Genomic DNA, 19,277 nt, shown 5'->3' with positions numbered 1-19,277 from the left:
ACAACTAATTTGGTATATATTTTTACATATTCCGAACCCTCTCAATAGGCTCTATCTGATGGTATAAAAATCATCTAAATGTTGTGCCTTTTGAAAGTGGTCTGTTTGTGAAATTTATCTAAGTCCTGAACTCAAGCACAAAACATAGTGCTGAAGGGCCAAAACTGATCCATATGTGATAAAACAAATTTTCACATGTAGATTTATGCTAGAGGTATATGTGACCCAAGCTTTAGGTCAATAGCTTAAGTATAGCAAGCTGTAGAGCAAGGGGAAAATTTGTGCAAAGAAGTGAACTGACTCCCAAAGTGCTACTTCCAACAGAACATTTCTTCATTACATTCAGAAATCGCAACCCCGTTGAGAAGCTTTCAGCGAATGTTATGGCAGAGGTTTCTTAGCAAGCCTGAAGCTTGTCTGATCACCTTATCTACAGATGAGATTGGAGCAGAATAAAGAAACATGGATTTACAAAGGAGCTAAAAGCTGAGAGACTACTGTACATGTGTGGGGTATATATACTACTGCTCAACCTAACCTAAGGACTAGTCTACTAGTTAAAGAGACTGCGGGTGAGTCAGTGAAGCTGTGCTCTATGAGTTGATGTGTACCAATACTACTAGAACTGAGTCAGAGACAAAAAAGGAAATGATATCCCACACCACCATGTCCATTGTAACACATGCTGGTCAGAGTTCCTGAGTAAACAGCCTCACAGACAGGCAAACAATGCATGGAGGAGCTATAAAAACCTTATACTTGCACTTCTCACCAGGGCCAGTTTCCAGACCAGTGCTGATGGCAGGATTGAGAGCAAGTGGCAGAGTGTTGAACAACAGTGACTCAACCCTGATGATGAGCATGCTGTTATGGCAAAATTTGCTCAAGGTGCTAATAATTTGCATGGTGGAATGTGAGTCCAGCGAGAGGTGGATCTATTGAACATTGCTCTGATGATTGACATCAGTGAAATACAGGTGAGCATGAATCGCACAGATGCACTCAACCATGAACATCTTCTTCTTGTCTTGCACATGATCTGAAACCTCAATGGTGAAACATTTGCTTTTATCAAGAGGAGTCCCATCCTGCACAGAACAAACCACTCTGAGCTCAAGAAAATGCAGGGGGATATTGGGCAAATATTTGTTATACTTGTTTTTGGAAGGATTGCCAGGGAAGGAATAGATGTTGTCATGTGCCATAACTATAAGTATAGGAAAACTAAAGAAATAAGCTAGGTATTCAAATTAAAAAGAGACTGCTTACTCAGAGCTGCAAAGCAAGCATAAACACTCAAGCTTACTAAAAGTGAATCAACAGCTAATAATGTGACTCAGCTTCTTAGTAATTTAAACTATGCTTAGTAATAAAGGTCTATGCTCAACAGCTATGAATTATCAAAATATAGTAATACTCTAACAAACATTAGTAATAGCTTACCAATACATTAGTAAAATAGACAGAAGGCTGACTAATACAGACAAATGCTTATTAATAAAAGTAGAAGTAGCTTAGTAATTACAATAGAATAGAAGAGCCAGTTTTGCTATTGGCTAAGAAACAACAGGCTGAAAGGTATAAATAGGAGAGGTTCTCTGAGAGCAAAGAAAACAACCCACCAAGCACCACTCTCTCTCTCAAGGATTTAGCTAGCAGCAAACCTGCAGTTAATTTCCTGAGCTCTTTAGCTTTTAGAGAATAGACTCCTTTCTTTAAAGCCTAGGAAATTCCTTAATCACAGTAAAGCCTCTGACTTTCAAATAACCTGAAGGAAAACACCCTTGGTATAGTGCACGAGTTCACTATTTGACTAACCCTAAACTGTGTGAGCTAGTGGCGTCATTATTTGAAACTGTGGTATGTCTCCTGTAGAGCTTACAGTAATTAGACTAGCAGTAAAGAGATAAAATGTATTCTTGATCTTCAACTCTAAATTGAAAGCTTCAGACTGCTTCAAGTTATACAAATCCTCTAAGGACATTGAATTGTCCTTACTAGCCAAAGCTTACTAAGTTAACCAAGACATTAACTTGTCTTTGTTACCCTCTTATCTTACTTATCTAAAAACTCTATTCTACTAACCCAAGTAGCTAGTCCTTAAGCTACTAACTAAACCTTCTTACAGCCCATCTTCTAAGATTCCTCAAGAGTCCCTTGTAAACAGGCAAGTGGAGCTTTAGAATAATCAAGCAGATTAGTAGGTGGTCTTTAAATTAGTCTCCCACAAACACCAGAATAGCTTGGTTGAAAGGCTAACCCAGTGAACCCTGGAAAGAAAAGATTGGGAAAACCAAATCTAAGTATTTCATACTATACCCTTCTTGCTTTTAGCTTAGAACTTCAGACCAAACCCCATTCCCTTTTATCAAGAAGTAACCTTCTAGGATTCTCCTAGAATCTTCTTTATACCAAGCCTCCTTTTTATTTTACTTACTTTCCTTACCCTAACCTTTTCTTTATGACAACGTGAATGGCCTCGAGCAGGACCAAAACTTCAATAGGTGCATAGACCCATGCAACAATGAAGACCACAGTGTCATCAGGAGTAGGGAAGTCCTCATGAGGGCTGTAGACACAAAGCTCAGCAGGAATGGAGGAGATACAAGAGCCTGCACATTTAAGCAATTTGACAACTGTGTTGTAAACGCAGTGATAGGTGACTCAGCCAGTGGGAGTGGTGGAGTGAATGTGATGACCACTAGCAACAGCAGTCATGCCGAAGATGAGAGCAGATTGAGGCATGATGCTGAGGGAGAGGAGAGAAGGAGAGCAGGGAGAATGCGGTGACTGTCACTGTGGTGCTATGTATCTCTCCAGGGCGCACAGTCATGCTTGGCAACGGAGCTACGGGACAGAGACGGCGTGCACGTGGACAGACCGCGTGAAAAGCTGTGCCTAGATATGCAAGATCCACTGAGGTCCCGAGATGAACAGCAGCGTTAGGAGACCGGGCAGCAGTTGACACGGAGTCGCAACCGACGGACTCAGGAGGTGCATCACTGGGTAAAATGACGTCGGGCGAGACACGGACACGACCGACGGACTCAGGGGGCGCATCATCTGAGGAAATAACGTCGGTCGAGCGTGTTTCGGCATGGGGCAGTATAAAAGTCACAGGGTCACAGGTCGCAGGAAATGAAAGGGTCAACGAAGGCGTTATAGTAATCGTAGTAATACCAGTAGAACGAAGGAATGCATACAAAACTTGTAAATATGATTAGAAAACTGCTATAAAATCCTGAACTCATTTAAGGCCAGCTCAGATGTCATAACACACCCGCGCGGCAACCCAAGGATACGGATAGTTATGCTGGTAGAAGTTGCGCACCGTGCGCCGCTCACCAAGACGCGGGGCCGTCGCAAACGACGCGCCAAGCTGTGGACTCGCCTTGTCAACACCTACACATGACACAAATAAAAAGAAGACGTACAACGACCATGTGCTTTCTGTCAAAGAAATCTGAGCTGTAGCCAGGGAATATCCCCGTGCCTGCAAAGCCGGTATGAGCGTCCAGCGCTGTGCTTGTCCACTCCCATACGCCGCCGTTGCTCCCCCGGCCGCCGTTTTCTGCAAGCCCTGCTGTCGGTCTAAGGCGCCCGATCAGTACTGTCATCCCTCGTGAAGGACAAAGGGACTCACGCAGTTGGATGCCAGCTCCTGAAGCCCATGTTCGCACCTTCGTCGTACCCAATGTGGTACTTGTCGAGGAACAGACGGAGCTCAGGTTCAGTGGGGATCCGGCCGCCCTTAGACCGAGCAAACACGAGTAGGGCATCATATGATGCGAGGCACGGCCAGGTACCTGCGACACTGAGCGGCTGCGCGCCATAGAATGTCTTGACCTGTGCACATCGTCATCAGCACCTTGATAACACCACCAACAAAGACGCATACCTTTACTTCGTCGTCTTCAAGCACCCAACTCTTCGGCATTTCGATCTTGCCCTCCTGAGCGCGCCAGAAGACGTAGAAGTCGGCATTGCTTACAGGCCGCCACTCAACGTGCACCGGGCGCACGTCGACCGCGCGCGCTGGGCTCTCGTTATCCCACCCGAATACATGTGTCGTGTTGGCCGCGACTTCTTGTGCGTCAGAGAGATCCTCGGGCTCCTGGTCGTCATACCCCAACGTGACTGCACCCTCGATCTCTGCGTGTGGCGTGTTTGGCGGCGGGACGCTGGCCCACTGCTGTGCGAGATGCGCGAAAGGTGGTTGCGTGAAGCCGGGTGGAGGACGGGTGGCGGGAGACTGTAGTAGGATATAGAGTAATGTCTACCGACAGATTGTCAGCCAAAGAATGTTTTCACACGGGATCAGCGGGTGGGACACACCTCAAGGTGCCATGCCTCGTGCTCATGCATCATCATGAGCGTCCTAACGAGCCTCCTTCCCATGCTCCTTTCCCCACTCTCAATCTCCTTAAGCGTCTTCTCGACCAGCTCGCGGACGCGATCCCTAAACATAAGCACCTCCGCGAGCGTCGGCCAATCTTCGTCCTTCTCGGGCACCTCGCTGTGTCCATGCACTTTCGTCGGGTCGTCCACATCCGGGTCGATTCCGCGCTCGAAGATGCGCGCGTAGCACTTGGGCTCCGCCATCGGAATCCCGAGCTTCTTCGTGAGAAGGAGCGCGTTGAACGTCGGGAGGTGTCCTATGTAGAAGAGAGGGCGGTGGCGCAACTCGATCGGCTGTGCGTGCAGAAGCGCGGCAGGGATCATGCCGAGTGTGATATTGTCCCACGCACGCCACACTGCTGCAAACTCATCGTGCGAGGGTAGACCATACGGGTTTGAAGCAGTGAGAGATGAGAAGGTAAAGGATGGGCGTTCGAGGATGTGTAGTGTAAGCGAGGACGGCGAGGTGAGGGAAACAATGAGGCGCAGGTTAGAGGCGGCTGCGAGGCTTGAAACGGAGGATTCAGTCGCCTTGGGCAAGAACAAATCAGCCGAGAGTGGCGGATACATGGAACAAATCACATACCATAGGCATATCGACTCCCACTTCCGCAATATCGATGCCGCCAACAAGGTACGTCGTAGCATAGTAGGATACATCGCCTTCACCTAGTACGCATTCCCATCGGCTCTTGCCCTCAAGGTACTGTTCTCCCATAAACTCCTCTGCCTGCGCGAGCAACTCGCCAAGCTTACCCTTGCCGCTAAACAGCAGCACGCGGTCTGCACCGACTTGCACAGGAAGCGAGCCAAGTATGATCGGCGTCGCGGGCGTGGTGATGATAAAGTGTGTGGTCGGTACGTACGGGGGAGTCGAAGGGGCAGTAGAGGGCGAGGCGGAGCGCGAGAGGTCTGAGTGGTCCGAGTGGTCCGAGTGCACAATGCTGTCGGAGAGTGAGTGAAACGAGAGGGGAGAAGGCATTTTCGATGTTGTTGGTGCGGCCAAAGGTGAATATGTCAGTTTGGTCAAGGGGAAAGAGCGATGTGCTCTGCAGGAAGGATAGGACAAGTATGTCTTTTATACTCAGTAGATGGACTAAATACAGAGACGTGAGCAAATGCCAACAAACATCTCAAGAAAAACCCTTTCTGTACTCGGAGACGGCGGCCACGGCAAGGCAAGCGGCGGTGCGACAGGTGCACACGCAGCACGAGGACAGTATAGATCGAACGCGCAGAAAGCTCCGACGCCATTACGTTTCCCAACCGCGCCCTCCGAGTGAGACAGTGATGTAGCCGCGCATGATCTGTCCCCAGGTTCGACTCTAGCTCCGCACAATGTGTGGGAGTATCCAGAGGAAGAGGACTGCGGTAGCAGTCAGTGGATACGGCGCGAAGGGGATGCTGAAAGATGGAAGTCTGAACAGGGTAGCGCACGAGAACGAGGGTGTGACAGAACAGGCCCCGGCCGACAACTTGCGCTTGGCGGGCGTGGGACAGCTCGCAGTGCTGTTCATCCAAGCGGGCAAATCTATGCCGTGGTGAAACTGCCCGGCAGTAGAAATCTTTCGGCCAGTGTGGCGTATACGTCAGCGATAAGACCAGCGGTATCAAACGCGTGGAGGTAAGGCGGCACAGTTAGGGGTGCGAGTATGTCACAGTCGACGAAGCGTATGACACGGGAAGTATTCGTAGTTCCAGTCTTGGAACCATTGCCGAGACATGTGTTCGAGGGGTGACACGAGGCACGGAACGATCAGACGACTACCATCCAATACGCGCGAGAGTATTGCAAAGCGAGGTTTGGGGGTCTGAAGAGTCTGGGGCAGATACGTGAGATGCACGGACCCGCGAGGGGGAGCCCAACGATGAGCAGCAGGTGTCGATGTGGCGAGAGGTTTAACAGGGCGCAAATGGCCAGAAGAGCCTGTTGAGGAGAGCAGGGGGTCTGAAGGTAGGTGTAAGCTCAGACTAACGATTGTTAAACTCACTTGTTGAGCACCTCGTCAAGAACACCACCTCTAGGCTACATCTCAGTAGCTCATTTGAACCCCTTGCACCATTGCTGCCACCATGCGAGTCTATATTGAGTCCACAGGTGCTGAGATGCACACGATCGATGTGGAGTCATCCACTTACGACCTACGGTAACTGGCGAGCAAGGGGAGGACAAAAGACAGGAGAAGATGGCGGAACGAAGGCAAGAGACAGATTATGTGGCGCAGCGGGCTGCAGCGAGCTCGCCGCCGTTGCACTCGATGGCGTGCTCGTCGCGCAATGCATCACGTGCTCCATCACGTGAGGAGCGCGTCTGGGTACTAGCGCGTTCGCGTTAGGACGTGCCTTGGTTCAAGTCTGCCGCTCATCTTAGTCCTTGACTCGCGCACACGAACAAGATGTGAGTACCGGTGTCACAGCGAGTTTTTATCTCGACACGTGTCCGCCCTGCCCTGCATCCGTTCGTCGTATGCATATGGAGACAAAGGCAGAGCTTACATGAGTGGCAGCTCGAGCCAATATCTACGTTTTGCTGTGATACATGGCGCAATGATTACGGCAGTGGCAAAGCCTTGAACATTTCTCAGCTTACGCGCACACCTATAAAAGCGGCTGCGATAGGCGAGAAGCATATGAGCTGACCATCACTCTACAGCTGACAGCTGAAAGCAAGACCTGAACTTTATTCCATCCCCGTCATGTCGCGTTCGCCCAGTAATCTGACAAGAGCAGACATAGAGGCACTCATGAACCAACAAGGCGACGAGATTAGGAGGCTCACAGGGGAGCTTGGTCGTGCAGAGGTACGTGCCTTCCTTTCTCCGTGCATCCCGCCATGCTCAGTCGATGCTCGCTTCGTAGGCACTGAACAAAAGTCTTCAAGAGGACATGACAGCTTTGAAGGTATGTGCATTACTCTCCTCGCTGATCCCTTCTTTCTTCTCACCTCCCACACGCGCAGGTTGCCCAGGCGGACCTCACGAGCCGCCTTAATGGTGCACGCGCACTGATCAACGAGCATAACCTACAGACAGACGATTACCGACCCTACCGCCCGCTGCGCACACCAATATACAAGAAAGCAACAATCACTCCCTTCCACACCGGCACGAAGATACCCGCAGCGTATCTCCACAAAGCCGCGTCCGCACTCAGCATGGCCCCACGACAGACGCGCCTTCGCCTGCAGACACGGTGCGCCTTGCATCTCTTCCTCAATTCAATGACCAATCTAACCACACCCTGTGTAGGCCCCCCGCGAAACGCGCCCTTGTGCGCCTCGGTGATGAAACACAGTGGGACGCATCGTATGACACCTGCACAGTCCTGCGCGCGGACGTGCAGCGCATGCCCGACGGACAATGGTGCGCCGCGTCGGCGCACGCGCAGTTCGCACGCGTACATCACGTTGTCGCGCGGCTCGACGGGCGTGCGTTCTACATGGGCGAGTTCAAGTGCCAACACCGCAGGTCAGTCGATGTCGCGGCATTTAAGCGGTTATCACGCGAGGTACATGCTTCCTTTCGTGAGACGAATGTGCGGCGCGCTAATGTGGAGTTGGATTGGATGTGCGTGTAGATGCAGTGCGCAGTCCTCGCACGCGTAGACACGAACCAGACGACCCGTGAGGAGAGTGCGACGATGCTCCGTAACGGAGGCGTCCCACTCACACAACTAACGCTGCGCCGCGTTGGATATGACGAACGCTTCCAGGCGGCCTTGTTGAAAGTGCATGCAAGATTTGGACCGTCGGCGCGGGACGAGGATGTCGAGGATTTTGAAGAAGACTGTGATGAAGAAAAGTAGTATTTTGTTCGCAGAGCATAAGCGAGCTTGTACAGCACAATCGTTTCAACGGTGCTATGTTCCCCACGAAGACGAATATACGTATTGAAAATAGACATGTACGGGCTGTCGCGCTCTCCGTCACAAGAACCTAACCACGAACTTCTTGCACTACTCATCAGCATCTCCAGATTCGTCTGCTCCGTCAGACCCAAGCTCCGCACCGCCATCAGCGACGTCCAGCTTGCCGCCAGCGGCAGCATCGAGCAAGCGTCGATATAAATCCTCGTTAAAACCCTCACGGCGGAGATGATAGCGCCTGACAGCAATATCGCCGCTCCAAAGCTTAGCCTCGATGGTCGTGTGATGCTTCTTGGGGCCACACGACTGCACGAGCGCTTGCTTGGCCTGCAACGAAGTCAGATTCAAGAGACGAGAGTGTTAGACATTGGAAGGCGTACCCCGCTAGAGAGCGCATGGTATCCCGAGGCGTCGAGGTTGTCTTCTTTGGCGCATCTGTATCTCCCCAAATAATACCAGTTTACCCCCAATTTGACCGCAACCTCGTTGGCGCGATGGTATTTCTGCTTGCTGGGGCCACTTGATGACATACCGCCGCGTTTGGTCATGCGCATGAGCGGCTTAAGGATGCATACCAACTCGCAGCCCTCCTCGGGAATCAGATCGCCTTGTTTGATGCGGAGGCCAGGTAGTGAGGACCCCTGTGCAGGAAAATTAGCACGGAGTGGCATCCAAACTATCCCGGACGAATGCACTTCCCACGTACCCTAATTTCTGTAAAGCGCTGTCTTGCGCGTTTGCCCTGTCCGAACGAGTGCAGAAGCTCGCCGTTATAAGATGGAGGATAGAACGGAATGTCCATAGTGTTTCCAGCGGTGCCTGGTTCCCTGGATTCATTGCTACTATTCTGCGGACCTTTCTGTCGTACAAGTCTGTGAGGGCATGTATCGCCTGCTAACATGGAGTACATCATACCGCCCAGTGTGGCTTTCTGTCAGCCTGGCTCGCATTAGAGGGCTGCAGACTGCTCTTTCCTTGCTCCAATGCCCGGATGCGCTCCTTGTATCCTTGTATGAGCACGATCTCTCCAGGCTGACGTAAGGCGTAAACCCACCTCCGCAGTGGTTAGCTGTGCTCTCAGCCGAGCGATCTCCTTGCCTTGCAACTCAACGACATCCCGAAGAATATCTTCTGACAGCATTGCTGGGGCAGTAGCCATCTCGGAGTGAGGCAACTGAGAGACGGGGTGGCAAATCAGAGACGAACACGCACTCAAGTGCTCACGAGGCCAATAGCGGCAGAGCTGAACTCTATCGCTCCTTGGACACGTTGCACTTTGCGTGATTTGGGTAACCGTCATTCCGTAGTTACGTTTATCATTTAGAAGATAGTCGCACAGCAGGCGATTAGATACATGAAGAAAATACAAACTGCAAGAGGGAATAGTCCTCCGTCCACTAGTCGTCATCGGAACCTTCCTCGCCGTCCGAAGCACCATGTTCTGCGCTGCGCTCAGCCAGAGCGAGAGCTGGGCTGGGTGCAGTGCCGAGCAGGCGTTCGTAGAGCACCTGATCGAAGCTTTCTCGTCGGAGGAAGAACCGCCGCAAGGGAAGCTCTCCCTTCGTGAGCATAAGCTGTACGCTAGACCTGTGTGTCTTCGAACACGACCAGCGGAGTATTGCGTCTTGCATCTGGGTAGAGAATGCATATTATCAAGAGTCGGATAATGAGACGATCGCGGATTACACACTGGTTTAGGTAGAGTAGGATATTCGTTCGGGGCTACGGCTTCGTTATGGGTGGCCTGGTATCTCCCAAGGTAATAGCAGTTGCCCGAGAGCTCGCCTAATACTTCAAGCCTGCCTCGGAGTTTACTGTTATGGACGTCGCTCCATCCACCTTTCTTCAATAAGCGGGACTCCGGTTTGATTATCGAGAACACTTCGAATCTGCCGTCTTCCCAGCGCACGGTAGCGGAGCGGGCATTGAAAACACATCTACTCTATTCAGATCTTCAACGGCTGCGGCCTATGAAGAAGAAAGAAACAGCTTACAGGTTTCGGCGTACCCAACGACTTCAATATATTTTTGAAGTGCTTAAGGGCCGCCGCGTTTAACCCTCCATCATCCACAGGACAGAGAGTGATATCGTTGTACGACGGTGGCTTCGAGCCTGCTTTAGAATCTACAGATGGCACGGACTGATTTCCTTTAAGCCCTGCAATCTCTTCCCTTAGGGTGGAAATACGTTGCTACATCGCACATCGATGTGAGCGCTATTAGTTCGTATTCCGATGTGTTGACGCACCCGCGCATCCGCAAGTGCAGCCTTCAAACGTATGATCTCGTTCCCTTGCAGAGCAACTACGTCCTGGAGGACACCGGCGGAGACGGGTTGCAGAGACATGGCAGTCGGCACTGAGTGAGTGGGTTAAATTGTGCCGAGTGGATCAATGCAGCAGTTACTAATACTCACGCGCAGCGACACGAGGCAATTCAGCGTTCATCTGATCTCCAGGCCCGTTTCCCTATTCTCCCCCCCCCCTCGATGAGCCAACCGACGCATAACAGTTCGAGGCTGTTAATGTGGTCAGCAGCAACAAGTGTGAAATTGAATAAATAGAAGTGCCACTCCAGCTATACAGGTGTTGGCGCATCAGCAATTCATAGGCTCCGAGTCCGTCCCGCCCGGCGACACAGCGTTTGTTTCTTCGACGTCTTGTGCTCTACAACGTACATATGTACTACTTTCCAGACATAAAAAATAGCCATGTTAACCATACGCCTCCCCATCGGACCCATATGAGCCGTCGCTGTCTGCATTCTCGACCTGCTTCTTGCCCGCGGTGACCAGCGCATCCTGGACAGCTTCGTCGAAGCTCACGCGGCGGAGCTCTATCCTATGCAGGCCCACGTCCCCCCGCAGTATTCCGTCCCTTGCCTCACGCCGGTCGTCGTTGTGCGCCATAAACCTGAGCACGCCTCTCTGAGACTGCAAATCGTTAACTCCCCTCAACGGCCAAGACTGCACACATACTTTTTCAGGCAGATCCTCCCACGCCTCAGCGTCCAGTGTTGCAACCGCAGCACACTGATACGTACCGAGGTAGTACCACCGCCCGAAGAGATTCGCGACGACGTTCACGCTCCGGTGTGGTCGGAGGAGCTTCGTGTCAGCCCAGGAACCGTCCCGCCTGCGCCGCTTGTCCGAACGGACAACGATGCAAGTGCTATAGTGCTCGAGCCACTGCCCCTCGCCACCCCGGAAGATGACGACTCGCAGATAGCCACTGCATGTGCGCGACAATCAGCCATCTGACATTGCGGAGAAGGGTGAGCTGGCTTACACGCGCTGGACAAAGAGTTATGGGGTCAGCCTGCTTGCGGGATGATGAGTCGAGGGGAAGACATACGTCTTTTAAGGCGTTCACGCATCTCCGCGGACTACGTCCGACGTGGAAAGCCGGGATTTGGAAGGTACCATACGCGGGCAAGCGCTGCGCATTCCTGAACGCGGCCCTGGGCGAGACAAGTTTAACAATCTCATCGATGGTAGGAGGCTTCGGGGGTTCAGGCGGCGCCGGAGGCTCTGGCGGAGGACGCGACCGCAATTCTTCGAGCTCTTTCTGTGTTCCATTTGCGAAAGTAGGCATTAACTTCAGATATATCATGATGCACGTGCTCATACGTACCAATGCTTCTTCATGCTCGGTTGTGAGTCGCTCGCTCTCTTCTCGAAGGGCGTCGAGACGAGGCTAAGATAATAGTGTTTATAAATATAGGGAGACTTATCACTACCACAAGCGCAACGCTTACCTCGGAAGTCTGGAGTAGTTCCCGTATGCGGATAATCTCCTGCCCTTGCAAGAGGACGATATCTTCATGTATCTGTCTGGGCACCGAGATTGCTATCTTCTGCTCCTCCATACTCTATTCTAAAGCGCGCTGGCAACTCGTTGTTTGGGATAAAGCAATTATGGACGGAAAACGGCAAGGACGCATCACGCTGATAGACGCAGAACACTAGCGGTCGTCTCACGGTCACATGGAGAAAGTGTGGTGAAGATTGAAACGTAAATGAATGCAATCGCACATTCTATAACATGATGCATGAAGAACGAGCAGCACTTCATGAACTCAGATTGCGGATGACTTCCCTTCTTGCCCACTCGCCGACTCGTGAAGCTTCACCTACGAGCGCGCGCCACACTAGCAGCCTGCTTGTTAACGTATCCCATGATGCCAGTTTATCGTCCATGGACATCGTGGCCCTCCAGAGGTTCTCAACGCAAAAACCCCAGAGAGAGAGCATACTGACGTCGAGAGTTCGCCAGAGCATATCAGAAGAATGCGGCGCCTTGAGTGCCGATATCGGTGCGACTATTGGCTTCGACTGAAGGTCTTTCTCGAGGCCTTCTAAATGTATGAGCGATGCTGCAACCAGGTCGCCAAGCTCTGAGGGCAATTCTGCGGTCGTGCTGAGTCGCAATATGATGTTGACAGCATGCGCGAGGATGTCTTTGTCACAAGCTGTGTAGACACGCGCCTCAGCGGCGCGCATTGAGCATGGACGAAAAGGTGACATACCAGAACTGGTTAACAGCCTGAGGAGGCTTCTGCTCAGGACTGAACGCCACTCGCCGGCTGTCGACACATTAAGCCTCGTCACATCCAGGACAACGAGAATGTTCTCAAGGATCCGGACCCAAGCGAGACCTTCCCCAGGCTTGACATTCTGAAGCTGCAGCTCAATCCATGACAGCAGACCAGAGCCTAGAACTAGAGACCTAGCCGCAGCCTGATTACAGGTCAGGTTCGCCAACAGCTAGAATAGACGCCACTCTCTCAGTCGCACGTTTACTTTGGAAGAACCGATGGTCGTACCTCGAGGACACCGCGCTTAAGATTTTGGTCATGGCTCTCGCTCTGGAAGATGCTCGCCAGAAGGTCCCATGTATGTCGCCTCTTAAGGACACGCCATTCCTGCCTGCCCACCAGACCATCGGCGAGGAACCGCACGATCCATATCCGCTCCTTCTTCCACTGGTCACCGGCGCTGTACAGCGTGGTGTACAATAAGGGGACGTCGCTTGTGTCGAACTCATGTCGCTGCAGCAGGAACCGAGCGGTCAATGGGTAAATGAATGCTGCAGGATAAAAAACACCGCGCATCGCATGAGCGAGGTGCAAAGTCGTATACGCTGGGATTCGGGGTGACTGTCCATCATGGGTGTCGTTATTGTAGACGTTCTTGAGCAGGTCGAGGATATAAATAACGTGCGGTTTTTCTTGCATGTCAGCATCCTGGAAATGTTGTCGGTTAACTAACTCGGACATTACGCTGCACCGAAGTCTTACCTGCAAGTTCGAATACAAGCCTGCAAGCTGGGACATCGCAAGAGCACGCACGCCTTCTCGATGTGAGGATAAGGCCCGGATGAGTAAGCTGACAATATTTGTTCGGAACATCTGCACCCACGCGAGGGCTGTTGCGGGCACGCTAGTCGTCAGCATGCACGAGAATAGTAATATGATAAAGATGGGATCATAGAGCCGCTCGTCGTAAGACCCATCGTCGTCCTCCATCACTGAGCCGGCGTAGTATTGTGGGAATGATATGCATGTCTTTATGACCCGCGCCGGATCGAGGTGCTGAATAGCCTCCAGCGCAGTGGTGCACGTCACATCTGATGCGAGTGACCAGCGAGATAGCAGCGTAGAGATGGAAACCTTCCGCGTCACTTCAAAGAGGCGAAATATGGACAATAGCTGGCGGTCCGCGGCGCTCATGGTACCGCCATATACGGAGAGCAGCGGCTCAACATGACTTGGCTGGCAGGTGTTCGCGGGATGCAAATGGAAGAGACTGTGCAGGACATCGACAAGGATGTTCCTAACATCTCGATTCTCCACGTTCGACGATTCTGCTGCAGCTTGAAACTTGGGATGTTGGATGATGCTCTGTAGAAAGCGATTCACAGTCACGGGCTACCAATGCACATGTTAGCGTACTATTTATCCATTCTAAGCCTATCGAACCATACCTTGAACTGTACGCGTCGCGAGATGGTCTGAACGAGGCGAAGTCCCTTTGCGTTCGATAGGTGACTTTGGATGGCCACCGTGACGGCCGACACCGCGTGATGCGCTTTGGGGCTCGCGACCTCCAACCCGCGACGTAGCTCTTCCAGGTCTTCATCAAGATCCGATAATGCAGTCTCTGTTGAAGACAGTGCAGACACGGCCCACTGGAGCCCGTATTCAATTGCACTGCTTCCGAGGGAACCTTTCGCATCGAGATGGACTGCAAGAGAGAATAGAGCCGAGTTGAAGCAATCCGCAAGCGTCTTCATGTGAGCGTCGAGGTGTGAGGAGACCTGAGGGCGCACAGATGGATGCATACTGAGTATCATCTCAACGCAGAACTTGCATCGAATCTGCAGGTCTTCACTGCGTTGAGCCAGCATCTCATTGCATATGCCCTTGCAGAGCGAGATGAGGATGTCCTCGTCTTTATCCGCGAAGGGTGATAGTGGGAGGTAAGTATCCAACAAGGCGTGCAGAACAGGCACAGCACGTGCAATGGGATGCGCCTGCCAACCACCCACACGGAACCACTCCGTGATAGTCGGCCTCTCCGACGCCTGGCTGTAGGTCAGGCGTAGAACGATACTCGCCGTGAGGTCTGTCCAGGTCCGCTGCTCGAGGAAGAGGCGAACGTCGACGGGATGCTTGTTATGTGCAAAAGACCTCCAACGATTAGACGCCTCCGAGATGAGGACAGCGACCGTCGACGAGCTGCTGGGGCCAGTCAAAAAACTTCCGTCGCAAAATGAGGGGAGATAGCCATCAATTGCGATAGCGATGACCTTCTCCCAGCCGGGCATGGAGTGCTGGAGACGCAGCAGAGAAGGAAGACGCAATATAAGTCCCGATATATCGGCGCGTTCTACGGTGCACGACAGCCTATTCAGGATCGCCTCAAGCGCCAGTTGAACTCGCTCATTCGAGCGATCCACAGAAAGATGATCCAGTAGGTTTAGCACCTGCGGTGTTGTCATAACTTGCAACCAGATGACAGAAGTGTGGAACTGCAAACGAAGTAAGCGCGAGCGACCACATGAGACAGATGTTCGTACTTGCTCGTCAGACAAAGAGTCCAGACTCTGTGTAAGAATGCTGGTCCAATACTCGGCGAACCCCCGGACTAGATCCTGGTCGTTACCATCCCTCCCGTCGACGGCCTGGTTTAAAAAGTCAGTCAAGCCTGCGATGGTGCTATGAGCTCCAGGACCTGACAACATGAAGGGCCAACACATGCCTGATCTCACAGATGCGGGTAAAGCAGAATGACAGATGTGCTGCACGCCCTCTAGCTCGAAGAGAAAATGCAGGGTGTCCATGAGGACCGAGGCTGCGACACGTCTAACTTTGCAAATCAATTCTGCCAGCAGGTGAAGCAAGTTTTCTGCATCTGAGGGCTTCATTGAGACGAGCCGATGGCCAATGAGTCGGAATATACGCCTAAGAGCGGTAGCTGTGATAACTGGAACAGCCTGGATTAGTGTATATCGTGAAGGCTTATTGGCGAGCTCGGAGAGCTCCGTGTGGAGGAACAGTGTAGTGAAGTCACATCTAAAAAAACGATGGTCAGGTAGCTGTCGCAGACAGGGGAAAGGATGTTCGCACTGCAAGGTTGACAGCTTCGCCGCTAGCTCCCCAACTCCCAAGATTAGATCCTGCCCAGGCGGAACAAAGTCGAAGAGTGCCGTCAAAGCGGGCTTGTGCAGTTCTTCGAGGACTGAGACAAGCGTACTGAACTGCTGGCTTGACAAGGATGGGTCCATCAACCTATACCAGTCGACTGCTTCGTACGCGGCTTTCTCTCTTAATTCAGCCGGCTCTACGCAATGAGCTCAATTTAAATCTCAAGGAAGCTTGCAAAACGAGACCCACCTATACCGACTTCCCGCAGTCTACTCAGCAGCTTCTCAACCTCACCATCGTCTTCTTCCATAGCCCCCTGTATCACAAGTGATGCCAGCTGTCCGCTCATCAACGCAAGGAGCCGACATTCCCTCGCAATTGCCTTGCGCATGCTCCTGCCAAAGTGCTTGTCGTCAAGACTGAGCGCCTGCAACCGCTTCGCAATAGCATCAAGGACCCCCAGCTCTGGCAACTTACTGACTAGACTCATTGCCAACTTCCGCACGAAGGTGACAATGGCGAGTGTGTCCGACGGCACTATGTGGTTCCCGTTCACTTTTGCCTGCACTTGCTCGAGGACTGTGACGAGCATTGGACTTGGCAAAAGCGAAGGGTCCCACGCGCTGGAGTCCGAAGGGGTACAGATTGCCTGTAGCTCTTCAAGGTAGCGGTATGGCGTCTTAATGCAGCGCTGCAGACAATCGTCGAGGAGAGCGATGACAGCCTCGCCCTCGTCTGTCAAGGGCGTGCCGTCCGGCGCTTGCGCACCCACAAAGCGTCTGGTTGTGGGCAGTGCACGCAGCCATAGATCCACCTCGTCTGGATCGTGCTGGAAAGCGGCAGTTGTCGAGAGGGTCTGTCGGAGGAAGTTGGCGACGGCTAAGTTCATCGAAGGCTGGGTTGCGTAGACATAAAGGCGGAGCAGGATTGCTAGATTCCCGCGGGAACCTGGACAACTCAGATAAGTATAGATATATATTATGAGCTGCATGAAGAAAGCGTGCCTGTCTTTCCAGACCACGAGAAATCTTCGCTTCTCTGCAGTAACCTCAAAATATGCAACTGCCTCAAAGCGACCAGTCCCGAGTGAGGCACGACAGCCTCGCTAGCTTGACTTTCGCCCTCTTGAATACCCTGGAGCAATTTGCTGACGTCAAACCGCGTCTCAGCGACAAGGCTGGGCAAATGTTCGTGATATAACCACAGAAGCCTCTGTGCGCTCTCGGCAAGCAATGTAGCTTTCGTCACAGCGCCCTGGTCTCCCGCGACCGCTGCGGTGTGCATCTCTGCGGTTTTCTGCTGCCCAAATGCCACAATGACCTGGAAGTCGGGCACACGTCGCGCAACCTCTCGCTCGAGCTCACGTGCCCGGTGGCACCACTGGCCCTCTTCCTCGCCTTCCTCCAGTGCAGCGGCAGCGGCGCGGATGCTCTTCGCAGTCTCACCAAACTTGGCGAGGCACTTGGCAAGCGCAAGGGCTGCGCAGTGCTGCACAAGCGGAACGCTGGACTGAAGACCACGCGAGAGGTGAATTTTGATGTTGATGGATGGAAGGATATTATCGAGGATAGTAGAAAGCACAGGTGGCGAAGGGCGATACAAGTCTGCATCTGGCAGGAAGAACGACGCACTGGGCACGGGAAGGGAAATGACTGAACCAAAAAAGGCTATGTTGACGATCCATTTTGAGGATAGACGGGGCTCTAGTGTGAGAGCAGTTCCATGCCAGTACCTATAGATGAGTGAGTATATGTGCAGTTTGCCACTAGGAGCCACTCGCCCTGCGACGAGCTCTGGGCATGCTTCAAGTATACGCAGCGCAAGCTCTTGCTGTCTCGCGTCTTCATTGACTTTAAGGGTCCTCAGCACACCCGCGAGGATCTTATTGTAAACTTTGCCGCTCTGGCGACGCCGGCTCTCGTCTTCCCTCTCCACTGTCGGCTGATTTTCATCTTCACGCGGATACCACCCACGGTCCTTGAAGCATATACCAGTACCTGGGCGCGTGCATATCGCCAAGAGGAAGTGGTGTGCGATGTCAGCTGGAACAGACTCTTGGTCCTCGTCCTCCGAAATACTACGTTCGTACAATGTGAGGATCTTGCTATGCTATCAGCACAGTCACACATATCCGAGGAAATTTCTTGCCTGTTGCACCGTCTGCTCATTAAACAAGCTGATTTTTGCGGTGCGTTTGATCTTTGGGTCGCACCATATGCCCGTCCAACAGCACTCTAGGACTCTCCGTACGACTGTATGCGCATCTTGGAAGAGGCCCCTGAACACGCCTATAAAGCTGTCGCGCCGTTGCTCGAGGAAGGCGGTTTTCACGGCAGTCGAGGTCGTAGAGTCCACGAACGACAGGAGAAACAAGATATACAGCGTCCGGATGTCTAGGGTACGTGTGTCAATCGGTGGATGTGTAGTTATGAGCGAAACTATTTACCTGGTCTCGCCATGATATCGATGTTGTCGCTGGGCTTGCTCCGACGCCGCATATGTAAAAGTTTCGGCAATGTCTGCGATGGTGAGTACGTGGAAGGAGAAGGAGAGGGGGAGGGGGAGGGGGAGGGGGAAAGACAGTGTATTCACCTTCAGCTCCCAAGGGAACGCATCTAGGACTGCCCGCCGTTCGCGTCCACCAGCAAATGTCGACAAATTATTGTACAGCTTCAGTGTGAGGAGAACCAGTTCGTTATGCGTAGTGGACAGGTACGAGTTAAGCCTCGGGGACCATTGCGGAGACAGAACAGCCTTTATAATGGGGCTCGCATAGGAGTGATATGTATAATGGGCGGAGAGAAGGACGAGGATCGAGGACAGGACGGATAGAATGGAAGAGAGTAGCGCTAGCTGCCTCTGTCAGAGTATCAGCGTATAGCGATACCCAAAGCAATGTACCACACACCGCGGTAGCCCTCTCCCACAGTTCAAAAATATCTTGCGCCCCAGGATCCGTGTCCAACCATGACTTGACAAACAATAGCCTCTCGTCATCTGCACGAACGGTATCTTCAGTTGGCTTCACAGTGAGCTGGTTGCGCAGAGCCGTTAGGGCTGCACCGCACACTTAAGTTACGCAAATAACACCCGCCATATGTTCGTCACACACCTTCGATAAGCATAGCTTCATTCTGGTTCCTTAAGCTCTGTCGTACATCGGCGGCCTTGTGGAACCTGTAGCCTTGCTTCGAGCTTTGGCCAGAGTTTGGTCCCTGAAGAGACCGGTTACGAGGATGCATTCCCCGCCAAATTTTCGAGGTCTCACACACGCTAAGTGACACGAAATAGAACCAGGGAGGGTAAGGATGAGTTCAGACTTGAGCAAGCGTTAAAGCGAAAGTTTCAACGCCCTTCGGCGAGGTTGA

The 19,277-nt window shown here is 52.2% G+C and overlaps 5 protein-coding genes across 5 annotated transcripts; 1 reads left to right on the top strand and 4 right to left on the bottom strand.

Moving 5' to 3' along the window:
- Positions 1-3,152: 3,152 nt before the first annotated feature.
- On the bottom strand, positions 3,153-4,759 carry PHACADRAFT_249140 (uncharacterized protein). The gene is made up of 5 exons (XM_007391508.1): positions 4,336-4,759; positions 3,899-4,276; positions 3,644-3,846; positions 3,435-3,591; positions 3,153-3,379 (listed from the first exon to the last, which is right to left on the bottom strand). Exons 1-5 carry the CDS (start codon positions 4,720-4,722, stop codon positions 3,263-3,265), a joined length of 1,242 nt encoding a protein of 413 aa, XP_007391570.1. The 5' UTR covers positions 4,723-4,759; the 3' UTR covers positions 3,153-3,262.
- Positions 4,760-7,715: 2,956 nt separating this feature from the next.
- Positions 7,716-8,266, top strand: PHACADRAFT_249138 (uncharacterized protein). The gene is made up of 2 exons (XM_007391507.1): positions 7,716-7,905; positions 7,975-8,266. Exons 1-2 carry the CDS (start codon positions 7,837-7,839, stop codon positions 8,200-8,202), a joined length of 297 nt encoding a protein of 98 aa, XP_007391569.1. The 5' UTR covers positions 7,716-7,836; the 3' UTR covers positions 8,203-8,266.
- PHACADRAFT_249137 (uncharacterized protein) lies at positions 8,265-9,206 on the bottom strand. The gene is made up of 4 exons (XM_007391506.1): positions 9,178-9,206; positions 8,969-9,121; positions 8,643-8,903; positions 8,265-8,589 (listed from the first exon to the last, which is right to left on the bottom strand). Exons 2-4 carry the CDS (start codon positions 9,062-9,064, stop codon positions 8,353-8,355), a joined length of 594 nt encoding a protein of 197 aa, XP_007391568.1. The 5' UTR covers positions 9,065-9,121; positions 9,178-9,206; the 3' UTR covers positions 8,265-8,352.
- A 356-nt stretch (positions 9,207-9,562) lies between these two features.
- Positions 9,563-10,621, bottom strand: PHACADRAFT_169454 (uncharacterized protein). Its single transcript, XM_007391505.1, has 4 exons — positions 10,511-10,621; positions 10,257-10,454; positions 9,953-10,204; positions 9,563-9,893 (listed from the first exon to the last, which is right to left on the bottom strand). Exons 1-4 carry the CDS (start codon positions 10,607-10,609, stop codon positions 9,660-9,662), a joined length of 783 nt encoding a protein of 260 aa, XP_007391567.1. The 5' UTR covers positions 10,610-10,621; the 3' UTR covers positions 9,563-9,659.
- A 296-nt stretch (positions 10,622-10,917) lies between these two features.
- PHACADRAFT_169452 (uncharacterized protein) lies at positions 10,918-19,229 on the bottom strand. Its single transcript, XM_007391504.1, has 22 exons — positions 19,022-19,229; positions 18,818-18,966; positions 18,502-18,768; positions 18,356-18,428; positions 18,058-18,302; positions 17,690-18,009; positions 16,914-17,641; positions 16,159-16,857; positions 15,892-16,105; positions 15,524-15,837; positions 15,342-15,469; positions 14,247-15,293; positions 13,561-14,190; positions 13,087-13,506; positions 12,790-13,027; positions 12,356-12,732; positions 12,019-12,132; positions 11,895-11,957; positions 11,616-11,828; positions 11,550-11,554; positions 11,240-11,492; positions 10,918-11,194 (listed from the first exon to the last, which is right to left on the bottom strand). The coding sequence occupies exons 1-22, from the start codon at positions 19,149-19,151 to the stop codon at positions 10,976-10,978; spliced, it is 6,846 nt and encodes a 2,281-aa protein (XP_007391566.1). The 5' UTR covers positions 19,152-19,229; the 3' UTR covers positions 10,918-10,975.
- Between the last annotated feature and the right edge of the window lie 48 nt (positions 19,230-19,277).

Source organism: Phanerochaete carnosa, assembly GCF_000300595.1.
Source record: "Phanerochaete carnosa HHB-10118-sp unplaced genomic scaffold PHACAscaffold_2, whole genome shotgun sequence".
NCBI classification, from domain to species: domain Eukaryota; kingdom Fungi; phylum Basidiomycota; class Agaricomycetes; order Polyporales; family Phanerochaetaceae; genus Phanerochaete; species Phanerochaete carnosa.
The sequence above is the reverse complement of the archived record's forward strand: the minus strand, read 5'-3'. Positions and strand labels throughout refer to the sequence as shown.